The following is an 18033-nucleotide window of genomic DNA, read 5'->3' on the forward strand; positions in this document are numbered from 1 at the left end:
TATAATTTCTGACTGATAATGTTTTAAATTCCTTTAAAACTTTTAATTTTTATCCATTTTAATTGCACCATGAAATATTGTGAAATTAATTTTTTTTTCCAAACTTAAGACGACAATATAAATATTTTGCACCAATATTTATTTATTTTTTACTTTTTGCTTGTATAAGTTATTATCGGTTATTCAATTTGCTTGTGCGTTCAAAATTATTTTCATAATAAACATATGATACATTAATGTAATACACTCACACAATTTCTCACACTATCTTTGCAAATAAGTTAACTGACTGTGAAACAACATAAAGTGAAATACATTTTGCCACACTTTAAGTTAAGCTTTCAGGAAAAAATGTTAGTTATATTTATTTAATTTATATTTTTTAACAATAACAGCACGATGATCCAACAAGCCAAAGGCATTCATGACAAATATTTCTGTGAGCTTTTCTTTCAATTTATGTTCAATAGTATAGTAATACGATCACAATTTTCTTTTCCAGTTACAATAACAGTCCCCAAGTTAGCACGATTATGTCTGGAATTGCAGCACAGTCACATTTTAGTGTTGGCGAAAAAAATATTTCACCAGTAAACAGTAGTTAAAAATTGGTGATTTTGTTTCTTAAGTGTTTAAAATATCTCTTTGTGGAGTTGTGTTGCGCGAATTTCCGCCAAAAGCTACACGGCCTCGTTTTCTTGGTACAGGACCCTCCTCTTGGAAGTGGACCGGTGGGTGGAGCCGTGGGCGGGACTGCACGGCGCACGCCCCTCCCCCACGCACCGGAGGGAACCCACCATTGGCCAGCTCGCCGGGAAGGGGTGGGCGGATGGAGCCATAGGGTGTGTCACGTCTTCTCATGCCCCTCCCTCGTGCGCCGGAGGAGGCCCGCCATTCTCTGGCTCACCGGTAGGGATCGGGCGGTGGCGAAGAGGATTCCCGGCCGGGCTGTAGGCAGTCCCTCGGCGGTGGGCCCAGCGGAGGGGCGGCCTAGTCCTAGCCGGGTGAGGTGGGGGCGGGGGCGGATGCGGGGGCGGGGGCGGCGGCTGCGGCGGCGCTCTCGCCCAGCGACAGAGCCTGCACGATGCGCGGGTCCGCCTTGCTGCCCTCGCGAAACTCCTCTAACGTGAGCCGGTCGTCGTGGTTCTTGTCCATCTGGTCGAATATCTTGTCAACCCTCTTCTGCGGTGTGTTGTCGTCCTCAGCGTTCGGCTGCTGGCCCTGCAATGACAACAGTCCAATATCTGTACTTACCGAGAAATTTTAAGGTTATGGCTCAGCTGTAGACATCATAATAGATTTATAGTTTTTATTAATTTTATATTTTTATAAATTATTTTTGGAAAATCGCTACAAAAGTTAGATTATTAATGGCCCAACTGCAGAAAACTAGAAAATGAAGTTATATTGAGTAACAATGACATAATCATAAATTCTTGCTTGACATTTTACAAATAGTAGATAGCTTACCCATAGGTATAAATTCAGGGGGAGCTGAATTAAAATGTGTTTCATTTAGGGGGCCCACTTGCGCTTGCAAAATCGTAACTGTGAAAGAGTCAAAATAAACTTAATTCCACCCTGGGAATTCTACAGATATTCACCCTTGGCTGTAGCTTATTAACCTCTTCGAAAACAAAATTTGCAACAACACATAATATTAAATGCTCCTATAGATGAACTAATAACATGCCAAATGAAATTAGCTACCCAAAATTGGGGTAAAGCCATGCCTTAAGGTAGTATCAATGCCCACCATATTTGTACAACATTTGTGACTTGAAATGACAAAGGTCACAGCTAAGGACTTTACCCGGCTAGTAATAATAATTTTATCCTTAAAACTCTCTTATTTAAGTATACAATTTTTTTAAATTGTTATAATTGTTTGAATATTATATTATCAAAATGTAACTTTTTAAAAACAGCTTGCGTTAGCTACAAAATTTATGTAATTCAAACCGTAATATGAATTTAATAAATTATGCAAATTATTATTGCAACATATTATAAAAGAAATTGGGTTGGATGAGAAACACAAAATTGTTTTACAAAGCGAAAGAGATGTCACAGTATTAAATAACTGGTCCACCACGAATATAATTCCAAGTCTTGGCATACCTGATTTGCGGTTTTATGTTGTTTCTAATTATTACTCCCAGCCAACGCGTATTAGTACATTACAGAAGTCCATTATATAATATAGAAGTAAACATATAAAATATATTTTAAAACTTAACTTGTAAAGGAAAGTGAATAAATGTTCTTATAGTGCACTAGCTTATAACCCACGGCTTCGCCCGCCCAATTTCAGAGTTTTGCTAAAATCTTACCATTGAAAGAAAATTATGTTATTAATTCCAAACATTTCAACTAAATAAATAGACATTATAAAATTGTAACATTCATTAAAGATTCATTTCATAAACAAAAGCTTAAGAATGATATTTTTTGAAGTGGATATGCGTATGCCATTTTAACTTTTTGTATATCAAGTAGGCCTATCTGATTTTAAAACTTCTGTTTTAGAGTGTTCAAGTATATATTTTACCATGATGAATTTACACAAACCTCTTTTTTATTTCATGAGGAAGACAATTCAAACAATTTTGAAACACGCAGCTATTTCATTTTAACTATGTTTACGCCATCATGTACACTAACACTTTCATTTACTATGGTTAAATATATATTTAGAATAATTAAATAATTTCACCTTATTACAAATAGCTCCCATTATTTAAGGATTTTTGTTAAAAACGCATTTTTATTTGCCCAACTATTCGCAAATATTGCGATAAGCCTTGACGCGGGAGCCAGTGCACCGTGTGATTAGTCCATCGGCCTCACAGCAGCGTCGTGAGGAAGAGGGAGATACAGGCGCTGGCCCTGTATCTCTACTCACTGGCGGCTAACTTCTTCCAAGAAGGCATCGAGAAGCTTGTGTTACTATATGACAAATGCCTCGATCGATTTGGCGATATAATTTATGTAGAAATAAAATAAGACCCTGCTGAATGTTTGGTAGTAAAATTATAATGTTATGTAAATTTGTGTTTTTTTTATATAGTCCATTGGAGGTTGAAAAAACAGCCCTCCATTTTTTTATGATAAAACAAACTTTCTCGCTTTCCACACCCTTAAAAAACGAAATCCGGAGAAATAAAAAAAATTGGTTGTATGTAAAATCGGTTTACGTACGATAGTTTAACGTGACAACGTCATAACAAAACATTGATGAAATGAATGCATAATTTTATGAATAAAATTGAATAATTTTTATTGAATTATCACTATTTTATATGGATACAAAGAAGGAGTGAAATGAGATCTACAATTTAATTGATAAATTTACTTTTATTTGCACTCATTAATTAAAATATGTTTATTACTTTAACGAAGAGATTATTTTAACTATTACTTTTGTAAATGTTTGCTATTTAACTTCTTCCAATCTGTGTTATTCTATTAAGGATAAGACGATGATAGGAAAAGTAGGAAACGAATGGGAGTGTTTCAAAGATGATGTGAAGAAAAATGGCTTACCAAACACCAAAATGCAGTCAAAAATAATATATTTGCGCCACGGACTCTGCAGCAATGCTAGGAGGAACGGGTTAGCAAAGAGAAATGGAAATGTTACATTGAAATGCATGAAAACAGAACTACGCCACGGACTCGGTCGCAATGCTAGGAGGTTCAGGTTAGCAAAGAGCAATATAAAATGAGCGTAACGGGACACAGCGAAACGGGAAAATGTGCGCAACGGGACACTTTTTCGTGTGTACAGCCGGCGTTTATCGATTTATAAGACGTGGTCAGGTCAAAAAAAAACCATATTACTCTTTATGTTTAGTGTTCATTTTGAATTTCAAACCCTTCTATTTAGAATGCAAGCACGAAAAAGTGTCCCGTAACGCACATTGTCGCACTACGATGTGTCCCGTTACGATCATTGTACGCTTGCGCCGCATCTCTCTTCCACTCGATTGGAACAACAATCGATTTGACTTTTCAATCATGTTTTCGTCGTTTGAATTACCCTATTAATGTTATGTAATTTAACGATCGTCCACCAATTTTCAGCACAATCGGTACGGTTATTTAAAAGTAATGTTGACTTTTCAAATACGTTTTTGTACGAACAATGGTGTTTTACAATTACAAATAATAATTAAAATTACACCCGGGATCTTTTGCACAATGTTTTAAAAAATATTGTTACTCATTATAAATAAGTTGAGTGTATTTGAATTTGCTTATTTGTTATAAAATCGTATTATAAAAACGAAATAATATTATTCCCCTATGGTGCTTCCATCTACGGTGACGGACGCGAACCGAACGATTCGCGCTATCTAGCCACTTCCGCGGCAACCAGGCACTCGTTAATATATATTTTCCTTTGTTTATCGCGAGGGGCGTTATTATTAATGAATTATAAATAAAATTTCGTGCCCGGGGCCACTATTGCATATTATTTTGAACACTGGAAGACATAAAAACGTAAAATATTCTCGACGAATTTTAATCTGTGGTTTTCATTGCTTATAACAACAACAATTTCGGCAATAAAGGTTAATTATTCTTGCATTTAAAAAATCTGATTACTAGTCTAATTTCAAGTATTTATTCTTTTATTATTAAAAAAAGTAGAATCTGTTGGCGAGTGCAGTAATAATAGGTTATGTTACAATTGACTAAAGAATTATGGTGATTCATATAATTGGTGATAGATATTTGATTACAGTTAATTTATATGAAAACTTGTTCATAATTATATTTAAACTGTATAGCTAAACGCCAGTTTAAAAATTAATTACAAGTCATCTATACGTGTACTGTTTCGTGACTGTTTATAAAGGGACGTTAATGTGGGTTTCATTGCTTATTACAACAACAATATCGGCAATAAAGGTTAATTATTCTTGCATTTTAAAAATCTGATTACAGGTATAATTTCAAGCATTTATTATTTTATTATTAAAATAAAAATGATTCAATTTTTTTTCATAAGAGTATGCAATCATTTCATCAATGTTTTGTTATGACGTTGTCACGTTAAACTATCGTCCGTAAACCCACTTTACAGACAACCAATTTTAATTATATTAAGTGCCTTACTACGTATTTACGTGGAATTTATGTGCATATCATGTAGAATCTAACTCCTTTAACTTTTCCCTTTATTATTTATCATGATTATTAATGTACGCAGTTATTAGAAGAAAGCTATTCAGGGAATGGTTTACAAATAATTATAACTAATTAAGGAATTGAGACAACGCAAAGAATCAATGCCCGTGCAAGAATCGGAACCCAGTAGTAATAGGAATTTTTGTAGTACCAATTTTTTTTTTTAATGACTTGTAAAATATAAGTACAGGACATGTATACTATGTATTTTTGTTTCAAAACTTGATTTAATATCGTAATATTCGGTAAGTCCGCTTATTAAATCCTTTCTGTTTTACTTATTTCCCGGATTATCTGTATTATCGATAGTTAGGATTGTCTTTGGGCCCATTAGTCCGGATGGATGAGGTTTAACTGTATCAGAAGACTTTTAAATGTAAATTCATCATAACAGCTCTCTTGGATTTTATGTTTCATCTAGAATTTTCTGAACAGCTATTTATTAAAATTTATTTTATTGCTGTTAACTGTAACGCAATTGTTCACAATAATTATGATCACTCCCAAGACTTTTTACAGCTCGAAAATAACGCTTTCTTAGTAAATATGCTATTGAGAAAATTTTTTTATCCATCAGCAGATCTGAGCAAGCTATCTGAATTCGTTCACATGAAAATCCCACAAAAATAATAATAATGATAAGAAAACGAACTAACAAACTCGGCGCGTGAGACTGGGCCCTAAGCCTGTCCACCTGCTGTGACAACTTACTGCTGATTGCAAGTGTTACAGAATTTTGACTGAACTTAAACCATTACAGAGAAAAGAAAATATATTTCTGTACTTTTACAAAAGATTCCTTTGGAAACCAGTTGCCAAAAAAAAATACTTAGTAACACTACAAGAAATATATTGTAATATTGTAAAACACGTGACTATGGTTCATTTTTTCGAAATTATACTGAGTATTTCTCACGAAAATTGGCGCATAATATTATATTTTGATTGATGTTTCATTCAAGCACATTTTTACTAAACGATGGAAATAATAATAGAATGTGAAACAATTTGACTTCATTTTGTTTTATCGTGCTTTTACTGTGCGCAGCAAATACTGGAAAGCTACCCAGGGAACGGTTTACAAATAACTTCTAACTATTGGAAGTGCTGGGACAACACAAATCATAAATTCCCGGGTAAGAACCCGATCCCAGTATTATTGCGAACACTTTTGTAGTGATACAGTTGTTTTTATGTGAATGTACAAATTTACAAACATTTGTAATTTTACATGTTAATTATGCGCCATTTACAAAAAAATTACAGTGTAGCAAGAATTCCACATTTCTTAATATATTCTGGAAAGCACGTTCCGATATTTGACACTACTAAAGAGTCTAGGCAGGCAAGCGGGCAGGCGGACTTAATATCCGGTGGCCGGATATTAGGGTGCCATCACTGCTTACGTGAAACTGTTTATAAGCGGGGCCCAACCCTCTTTGTCTTCGACCACGGTCTAAAATCTCCCCCGGGGTCTGAGGCGGCAGGTCGCTAACTTAGCTTGCTTGAACCTTGCGTCTTTCTCGCTGCAGTTGGTCCAAGGTGAACCCAGTTTTGTTTCTTCAGTCTCTAGGCTTTTTAAAGTTCCCGTATTCCCGGCTCGGACTGAGTGGGAGTGACAGCAACAATAAATTCCATATTTATTTCAACGCTTTTTTTTTTGTCCTTCAATTTTTTATTTTTTTTTATTTTTACAAAAGAACCAGATGTCAAGAAATATTTTGTAATACTACCAGAAAACTACTGAACATTTTTACAACACACTGCTATGGTTATATTGGCATAAATAAATATTTTTTCGTAAATAATCCTGAATACTTCTTGTTGCGCTTACGAGTATACATAGGTGCAAAATTTTTAATTTTGATTATGTTTTACAAGAATAATCTTTTTTGAAACTATGGAAAATGTGATCTAATATTTATGAATTGGAATTTATTTTGTTTTATTATACTTGTTAATGTGAGTGGTGAAGGGAGTGAGTTATCTACTATCCACTCTCACAAATGATTTCACTCTGGATGTTATTTCAATATGCAACTATATATCTCTGTACATCTATTTTATTTAACAAAATTAAAAAAACATAAACTGAACTACAAACATGCACTATGTAGCTATCTTAATACACTATTATCCTAAATATCATTTCAAGTATTAAAATTAAATTATATATTCTTGTTAATGAGAAATAAAACAATACTTAACACGTTAATACAATCAGACAAAATAGATTACCTAGCTAAGTAATTACGCTGGTGCTCAGTAATACAAATGTTGAAAAGTTAGTTAAAATTGTTCATTAATTAAAATAACGCAAGGCACTTGATATAAGTTCTTAATTCTCTGATTTGCGGCAAAAATAATTATGAAATTTTATAGCTCCGTCGGTTCGAAACAGAGGTCTTTTAAATCACACTTTAGGTATATAACTTCTGGATTTAGCTATTTACTATTGCAGACTTACTTGCTGGTCAAAGCTTGCTGATTATTGATCTAGATTCAAGCAGTCAAAATAGTTATGTAATTTTACTTGGCGAAAAGTTAAACTCACCCAGAAGATAACCAAATAGAATATGGCCATTGACAAAATCAACCACAGATTTTTATACAACCTAATATCTTCGTAGCAACACTTCTATCGCACAGACTCAATATAAAAAATACTTTCAGGCTCTTTTGGCTTTAAGCTTAAAGAGTTTTTTACTCGGATATATGCATGGAATATCCGTTAGGCCATAAAATTATATTACTCATTCCTCTATAATGGTAAAAGATCCATTCTTTAATCTCTGCATCTTGGTTCACTATCAAATAATATTTAAACAACTTAAGCCGATAACATGAGTTAAAATACCATTTCAATATTGCGCCAAACAAACTGATAACCAATCCGGTTGCTTAACTTTACTGGAGGTTAAAAAGGTTTTACATATCACAGCTAGCACAATATCATCTCTAACATACAAATACTGCAATTTTGAAGATAAAAATGAACACGTAGTTGTTAAAGTACACAGATAAAATATGGTGAAACATGACAATAAAATAAAATGCACACACACACACATATATATATACATAATTATACAGTTACAAAGAGGTAAGAATTACGAGTTTGTAGTGCAGAAATGCGTTACTTTTCTCTATGCATTTGAAATAAAATATTAAAATTAAAGTTTCAGTAATAATCTGTACGTATGTAATAGTGCAGTGATTAATACACTGTTAAAAATTCTCATCTTCAATTTACCAAGAACGATGGTTAATAATTATCAAGGTATCTTCGTAAATTTACGGACACTGATTTCACTTACTTTGAATATGAAATCAAAGGATATAACATTGTATATTAACAAAACATTCCCAACACTGGTTTAGTCTATAGTAAGAACATTCTTATTTTGTACAAGTGTTTGTTTACCTTTTTTTTAGTACGTATAATCCTACTCGGAAGTCGAAATACTACGTAGTTTCTACGAATATTCAGTTAATTGACATTGCAATTGAGTTAAATTCTTCTTTGGAAATTCAGTTAATTTACTGTAATTTTTAACAGTGTACTGGAAAGATATTCAGGAAACGGTTTACAAAAAACTTTATCTAAAGTAGGAAGTAGAACATGGCCAACAAAAAGCATAAATTCCCGGGCCAGAATCCAAACCCAATAGTAATGGGAAATTACTTTTGAAGACATATAGTTGTTTTCATGTAAATTTATACATTTATAAATATCTGTAATTTTATATTATTATTTCAGTTATACTATTTAGAAAAAAAATCACTTTCAGCACAGCCTACAGGCGTAGATTTTTAAGTACCTATTTTTCTTCTGGAAATGTTTTGGACACTTCTATAAACAGATGGAACATTTAATGTACTTAATGTAGACGACGTAACATCCCATATGTTCGTCAATATTAAAAAAAGGATCGATTTAACATTTTCTCATATTCCATGGAGCGAAAATATTTTGAATGTCTTAGCGAATTTCATGATATGCCTAGTAAGGTAGTCATGCAATTATTTTTGATTTTAAAACACTAATTTTTATCCATTGCACTAATAATTGAACGTATAAATGTTTCTGGACAAAAATTGAAGGTTATTTTAAGATGGTTATTAATAAATGCCAACGAAATTGATACTAAAAAAAATGGGAACAGCACAAGATAAACTGAAAAAAAAAAAAAAAACATTATTACTGCTTGCAACGAATGGCAGAACAAAACTGTGCATATTGATAAACCTGTAGCAGTCAATTGCACTCGTGTTAAATTAGTGAGCGGCATTTTTACACAAAGTGTTGCCCTTGCATTGTGTTTCCATGTATAAGACGCCTTTCGTAAATTGCGCACTTCAAATAAAGGTACTTAACATTTAAAAACCATTATAGTGGTTGGTACTATTTAACGATTAAAATGTTATGAAATTAACAATTGTGAAGTACTCAATGTTTAAGTTGTATTTATAGGGTCATGCATATTTCGTGGAAAGATTTACAGACTAGCTGAAATTTAAAACACTTTATGTAGCTTTGTCTGTGTTTTGTGATTAAGCAAATTTCTTTCAGGTACATGTTGATTGTTACAACACCAGTCATAGTAATTGAGTGCGAATGCAAACACGTCCTGAATGGCCAGGTCAAATATTATAACAACCTATCTCGCAGATGGCCGCCAATCACAAGGAAGAAACTGCTGGTGCGGGTAAAAATTGTTGCAATTTAATACGTGTTCAGATTTATTCGCGAAAAATGCTTGTCCCTATGTATTTAAAATCGTCTTATTTCAGCATAACGAGTTAATTTGTCCCTTTCTTTAAACGTAGATTTCAAGGAAATACTACCTTTTTTAGTCGTTACCATGGTGCAACTTCCAAAAAAAATTTATATGTTTTTTGTTTAATTTTCCATAGCCTCAAAGCCATCTACTAAAAAGTTTATATATGTGTAGCGTAAAATCTCGGTCGATCTCGTTAAAGTCGAATATCCGACCACAGGAGGAAGAAATGGAGATTTTTAAAATATATAAATATCGCTCTAACTCCCTTAATATTGAAAATATCACATCCGTTTGAACGTTTTATAACTCGTAGGAGTAATGCCAAAATATTTTGTCAGTATATGTTCTTGATGCGACCAACCATAACTGCAAGTGGTAAAAATAAAAGGGTTAGCGGACAAAAAAATCATAACTCTGTTCGTGGGCATAATATCGTATTTGTACAAATTATGTATTACTTTTATGAGTTTTATCAAACCGTTTGTCTGAAACCGTTTTTGATTAGACGAACCATTGCTGCAGGGGATTGGCAAAATAAGGGTTAAAAATTTTTAAATAATTCACAACTCCCTTTTTAGGTACACTATCAAACCCATTCAAATTGTTTGTAAATTTTATAACTTTTACCCAAAACTTTTGTATGAAACAATTTTTGATAATAGAAACCATTATTTAAGGGATGTACATAACAAGGTTAGAAAAACAATGTAATTTATTTTTAATACATTTACTTTCATTTCCATTATAATTTATTGTAAAACGCCTAAACTTTATCTTTACCCTTTGGTTGGATCAAATAATGATAAAACGAACTATTACTCTAAAACAGGGGTTAAAATAAAAATAAAAACTTTTTAGTATCAAATTCGTTGGAATTTATTAATAACTATCTGAATATTACCTTTAAAAATTGTCCAAAAACATTTATACGATCAAATATTAGTGCAAGGGTTGAAAAATAATGTTGGAAAATAAAAAATAATAATTGCATGACTACCTTACTAGGCATATCATGAAATTTATTAGGTCATTCAATGCTGGATGCATTAAGTTAAAAAAACATTCAAAATATTTTCGCTGCATGGAACGTGAGAAAATGTCAAATCGTTCTTTTTTTTATATTGACGAACATAGGTATGGGATGTTAGGTTGGCTACATTTTCTTAAAATGTTTCAGTAGTTTATAGATATTTCCAAAATATTTTCAAAGAAATAGGTATTAAGGAATCTATCTACGCGTGTAGGCTGTATTAAGGGATGATTTTGAAATTTTGGGTCCAAAGTGTTTTTAAATAATTTACGGTTAAATTGTTTAACAAAATCCAGCAGATATTTGTGTTATATAAACACGTTTGCACTTCACACAAAGGTAATAAAAGATCAACATCTTATTGTATGAATATTGTGTTGTTTGCAGCCATTTTAATTATTTTAGTAATTCTATGGCGATTTCTTCGGGATATTTTAACAGCGCTGTTTACATCATTTCGAGAAGATACTCCCTCTTTTTTTTACTGGTAGAGTTGTTTGTACCAGTTAGCCTAACTGCAAATATACCCCACGCTAAGTCGGGATTAAAACCCTATTCCCCTTGCGAGCGATGATGTTCATGAAGCTCCAGCACAAACTTCCTCCAGGGAGGTTGGCTCTCCCCGGCTCGTGCTGCCCACGTGTTGCGGCTAAGCTCGGTCTGCGCTGGGGGCGGTGGCTGGAGGGCGCGTGTACCAGCGGCGGTCGCCATGGGTCGCTCGGCACAGCACCGCAGGGTCGGATTACTGCTTGCCTCGAGGGGCGAGTTGTCGCGTCGTCTACACTCTGCTCCAGATAAGGCGAGACTTTCCTTCGGTGAACATTCAGACTTCGACAGCTATGAAACACCCAGCGCCTGACTAGCTGATCGTGTATGAATTATTATTCTGTTCATTCCATTCACGTCATTCATTCATAGTCTTAAAGTTCGCTCGTCAGAAATGCCTCAGTAGGTAAGTATAGTAGGTCCTGGGACACCGGCTCGGCTGGGGAGCCGGGGAGCCACGGCGGCCATCTTGGATTACGTCACTTCCGGCGTCCATCTTGGATTACATCACTTCCAGCGGCCATCTTGGATTACGTCACTTCCGGCGGCCATATTGGATTACATCACTTCCGGCGGCCATCTTGGATTTGACCTTTGACCCCGGCGGCCATTTTGTTTTTATCCGCCATTTTGTTTTCTAGAACATTCCGACATTTCGAGTTTCATCCGCCATCTTGAAAATCTTTATTTATTATCCGATTTTAATATAAAAAATTCAAAATTCATAAAAAATTAAATAATCAAAATTTTAAAATAAAATTTAAAAATATATTATTTAAAAAAATTTTATTTAAAAACCTATGCATCGAACACCCCACTCCTCTACATTATGAATACACCATCTAGCCCCCCCCCCCCCCCCTCTCCTCTGTTACAATGACATCGTCATCGAAAACCCCACTCATCCCTGTTACAATTTTTCGTTACACCCCATTCTTTAAAATAAATTTATTATCAAAATAAAAAAAATATATACCATCGTTGTCTGCCGGAGGCAGCCATCTTATTTAGTGGAGACCGCCATCTTGATTTCATCTGATGGATATTATCATCGGGTGTAGGTTTCTAAAGTACGTTAGTGTATTTAAGGTCGAGTTCCTATCCCGTACCAGCATTATTATGATCCTTATAGACAAAAATCCACAAAAATCCACAAAATCCACAAAAATCCGCAAAAACCACAGTGATTTCGTTGTTGTAACCACCATTTTTTTTAAAGTCTTATTATTTATAGGTTTTTACTAAAATATATGTTATCAATACTATCGTTGTGGATGCGTTAGTTAAAGTAATGATAATTAAAAAAAAGCATTTATTACTACTTCATAGCCGTCACAGGAACCAGAAAATTTTCAGAGTCCTAACCCACAAGTAAATAAGTATCTCTTCTAAGTAGGAACACGTTTGCGTACACGTGTTTAAAGAGCTGCACAGAAGCAGATAATTTAAATGTTTGGGTATATTTATCCATCCCCCTCCCCTAAAAGTTTTAATGAAAGCAAAAACACAAGCAGCTTTAATCGTTCATGAGAATATTATGATACAAACAAAAATACCGATTCACATTTGTACAGTATTAGATGTTCCCCTATCTTCACGAGAGAGACCACATCCGACACATAACATTTTACGTTTCAACTTAATGTCTGATCGCTATAGTGTATATGATGCAGTTACAACACTCACCTCAGCCATTACCTACTGTCGCTACGAGCAAAGCCATTACCTACTGCCACTACGAGATGCACTTCATATAAAAATAAAAATAGTATTTTTTTTAAGTTCAGTCAAGAAGTCGAAGTAAATAAAATATCAAAAAAAAATATTTAACACTATTTAATAAATAAACACACACTCCTTCACACCATCTTTTCCCCCCTTGTTAACACAATACCATTCAGAAGGCGTTACCGACCCTCTTCACAACACGCCGCTCTGCAGTACTTTCCATACTAGCATCAAATACTTTGCCCACACAACTATACAAGCATCACGCAGCTCCAAAGTCGATATCCCCCCATCCCTTCACAGCAGCAATATCCTCCACAGTCAGAGTGGAGGTGTTCACAGGTACATCTGCGATGTCTTCCCTGGAATCTTCGTCTTCATCCATCGCAAGAGCTTCTTCCTGGCCGCTAGCCTCCTGACAGCATGCGTAGAACTCATCCTCAACAATCTTCTCATAGGTGGCCTGACATCTTACTAGCTCTGTTGATAACTACGAATGATACATCCTAAGGCCGTAAATGTTCAACTGTCCCCACCCCTCTACCCTTTCTATTGCAGTCCTGTTCGTGCGTGCCAAGCACACACGTTACTGACGCACGGCCTTTGACGTCAGGAGACCTACCCACTCCCCCCTCACCCAGAACCATCCACACCCCAAATAGCTGTGTCATTTAGACCTGTCGCCACGCGTCCCCAGCCTCTTAATACCATTTTAAACACCTTCGACGAATATCCCGACCTCTGGTAACTAGTGAAAAGTTTCAAACAGTACATAAATAAATACATTTTTTATTTATTTTAGACTTGCATTTATTAATATAAAAATTTACAACATTTCAAAACATTAAAATTTATATGACATCAGTCGATTTTATTCAACTGATTTTCACATTTATCGAATCCTAGCCACTTCACAAACAAGGGATCATCTTTCTAATACATCAATTTTTCTACTTAATAATCGCTTGGGTACTTGGTAGGCTGAATTTCTTTCCCATAGAATCCGCCACGTATCGCCGAACCTCGTAAATCTTCCAAGTAGTAACATCTCGGATGGTAATTTCGTATTTTAACAACACGGAATATTTATATCGACCATTTATAAATACACACAAAATATTCAATTTTAGCTCTAAGTTTTATTACGCCTAGTTTATTTGCATCAAAATAAACAGTTTCCAGGAGTGAGTTATCTTTTACATTAACAGACACCATGCCAGTTTTTCTGTATTTTCTGTAACATATAAATCCACATATAACTCCCTTTTGCTTAGAACTCCCTTCACATGACTTCCTTTAGAGCAGGAATAAATCACTTATCCACCCATCCTTTATCTCGGTGAACATAGACTTCTTGGCTACAAAGCTACAAGCTACAAGGTTCCAATCGGCTACGAGTCTACAATACTACCATGCTACAAGACCACGAGGCTACAAGGATACATCAAACACATAGAAAAAAATCTGGGTATAAAAATACCAACTCAGCATATTTAAAGCCTACTGTAGAGCAGAAATATCCCTGAAATATGTATTTTATGCTTCCTACAAGACCAAGGGGTTTTTAACCATTACATATTCAGCCCTGGCTACAGGCTTGACAACACACATTCAATGAAACGGGCACACATTTGGATAAAACATTCAACTCAGTAGGATACGATATCTAGGATACATTAACTAAAATACTAAAGGAAACGATAGGATCCAGCTCAAGCTGGCTACAATGCCTCCAACCACATTTGGCTCCAAATGATTTTAGTTACAATGTAGCACGTACCCGACACAATTGACGGAAAGACATCATGACTCTCCATTTTGTTAGTCATTTATTACGAATTTTACATATTTAAGTTAGAAGTTGTTCTACGACAACCCAACCTTGGCTAGAAATTAGATTACAATAAATAAAACAAACTTTTTTATCCAAAGTAAAATTTGGTTTTTCACTTTTATACACATGCAGACAAAACAAGTTATAATTGTATGTAGCATACATTTCTTATTTCTAGAAGTATAGAGCATATTTGTTTGGCATTGATTAATTTTTCTTCATTTTTGCGAGGCAAGTAGAAGTCTTAACCTATCTACCAATATGTTAGAATATTTCCATTTGGCATAATAAATATCTTCGGCTTCTAACATCTTACGTAAATTTTCATTACTAATACTTTAAGACCTCTAAACTTCCGTTTTTAATACCAGCCTCAAAGCCATTACAATTGTAATCACCCCACTGACCATCATAAGCCTAATCTGAATAATTTAGTTTAATAAGTCGTTTCCATCATTTTGGTCTCAACACTTTATCACAGTATTCGATCTTGTGAGCTTCAAGTTCTTAATCATAGACTTAGTTCTTGTAAGCTTCAGGTGAATCATAGCAGTCTTCGACATTTTCAGCTTTAGGCTGTTCTAAAGTGCTCTCAATTTCATGGAGGCGAGTAGAACTTGGTGTAAAAATTTTTTCAATTACCCGTGAAAATGCTACTTTCTTCGTTAACTTTTAAATCCAAATAATTAACAAGACCTGGGATAGTACTATTAGAATCATCATCTTCACATTTCTCGTGATCATTATAGTCGTCTAATATTTTGCTACCATTTCACGTCTTTGCTTTTATAGACACACAATTCTTAACATTAACCAGCCTTGTTTAACCAGACCTCAAGGGGAGAGAGAATCATGTTACAAACGAGTGTTTCTCGGCTGTACTTAGTTTATTTAACGAATGAGTAATGGATATTTTTATTCAAGTACCACCTGATTAAAATGCGGAAATTTCTTTTTTGGTGTCAGGAATTGACAATACAAACGGATATCTCTCAATATGTTTCAAGACCAATACAAAAAATAAAACTCAATAAAAGATATATGACTCAAAAAATCTGGAAACACATTCCATTAAATTAATTTATTAACTCAGAATCATTCCTCTAAAAGAATACAGATGTGTTTTTTTTACTAATATGAACACACATTTAAACACTAATACTCTTATTTCAAACACAATTCATCATATTTCAAACACATCTCAGCATATTTCAAACAATTATCCACACAATTCACAAAAACTGCATATTTCAAGACCAAGAACAGAAGTTTGAAAGATGTTCTTTTCTCTTCTAGAGCGACTCGTGATGTTACAATCATCTGGTTTTCGTCGATGCTATAGATGTTTATGCAGGCACGAGGATTCTGTTCTCTAACAGAGGTATCTGACGAAGTGGATTGGGAAACTCGTTATTAGTGAAGTTGAACTTCCCCTCCAAGTCATTGTAGCACTGACGTACATGCTCAGATGCTCACCCGCATTTAACTTGACCAGAACTGCACACTTAAAACATATGTGCTCATCTAAGTATTTACAGATTGACCACCGCATATTTTTCTTTGATGCAGGTAGGTATTTCGATGTAGGAGCTAGCTCGAAGTGGATCAAGCTTGTTAATGTGTAGTTGTAGTCGCCAGACAAAGACCATCCGGACCCCTTTCATAATTAGTATTCTTCCTCTTTACATATCTTAAATATGTATTCAGTAATGACATCCTCCACTTCACGAACTCTAAAGAGTGGAACATTCGTGGTTTTGAAGGCCCTCTTGTCTTCACACGTACCCATTGGCTTTTCACAATTGCACTCAAGCACGATGTAATACTTGAGTGGACCATCCTCTTCAATTTCCTCTAGAAGTTGGCTTATTAGTTTAACCTTGATAGAGTCCAAGTATGTACATGTGTCCTTGACAGAACTGGTATTATTTTCTACCACACAAGTCTTCAAGTTACCCCAGATTTCCACTTCTGCAATGATGAAGTCGTGGATGTTGGCCAAAACCCGCCTCTGTCACCAGCAATGTTCGGCTGGTGCTTGGCTTAGGTATGACTACAGGCTTAAGCGTGGCCATTCTCTGCTTCTTAGTTGATAGTGGATCAGGACCCTTGCACACTTTGGTATGTGCTTTCAACTTACCAGCCCTGGCGAACACTTTAGCATAGTTCCCACACAAATACATTTTATGGCTAGGTTTGAGACCGCAAGCCGTCTTCTCATGATGTGTGACATGGCTGGAGTTTTCGAAGGTTTTGAAGCAGAAGCTACACCAGGTGACTGAAGTCGTGAGGGCAGCACCAGTACATGTTGTAAGATATTACCGCAATTTATCACTGCGAGCAGCCATCTTTCCACACAGATGACACTGCTTGAGGTCATGCTGCTGGTTGTCAGCACACTGACGTTCATAACGGTACCAGTTATTAGCTGCCGTATAGGTAGCAGGGCAGAAACATCATTTCTGCATGGTTGATGTCATCACAACAATCAGTAGTCTGTGCTCAATGCACGAAACACACGAAGGAAGCCCGACGTACGGAGAACTATAACAGAAGTCTTAAGAAAACAATGTAGCTACCCATTACATGAAAATGTTTGCATACATAACTTCAAACCTACAAACTACAGCTTCAACAAACCAATCCTTAAGTTAGCAATACCTTACCCCGAAAAAAATCTAAAAATCACTAAAATGTTAAAGTACTGTAACTGACAAGTTACACAGAAGTAGTCAAAAAATATTCAAAGTCCTGGTAACTGGTAACTTTTACAAATATTTAAGTACAGAGAAGCATTTAGCTGAAAAATATTCAAAGTCCACACAACCCCCTCTCCACACAAATGTTCAAGTACAGTGAAGCATTACCTGAAAATATTCAAAGTCCTATATAGTTACATTTTCAAACAAAATATT

General features: G+C 34.9%; 1 protein-coding gene across 1 annotated transcript in view; it reads right to left on the minus strand.

Annotated features, from left to right (window-relative positions):
• Positions 1-996: 996 nt before the first annotated feature.
• The window catches only part of LOC134537142 (frequenin-2-like), a 113043-nt gene continuing 96006 nt past the window's right edge, over positions 997-18033 (minus strand). The window contains exon 6 of the mRNA XM_063377444.1: positions 997-1221. Coding sequence (XP_063233514.1) covers positions 997-1221 — 225 coding nt within the window. The remainder of the gene's footprint in view (positions 1222-18033) is intronic.

The sequence above is a fragment of the Bacillus rossius genome, chromosome 1 (assembly GCF_032445375.1).
Source record: "Bacillus rossius redtenbacheri isolate Brsri chromosome 1, Brsri_v3, whole genome shotgun sequence".
Lineage (NCBI taxonomy): Eukaryota > Metazoa > Arthropoda > Insecta > Phasmatodea > Bacillidae > Bacillus > Bacillus rossius.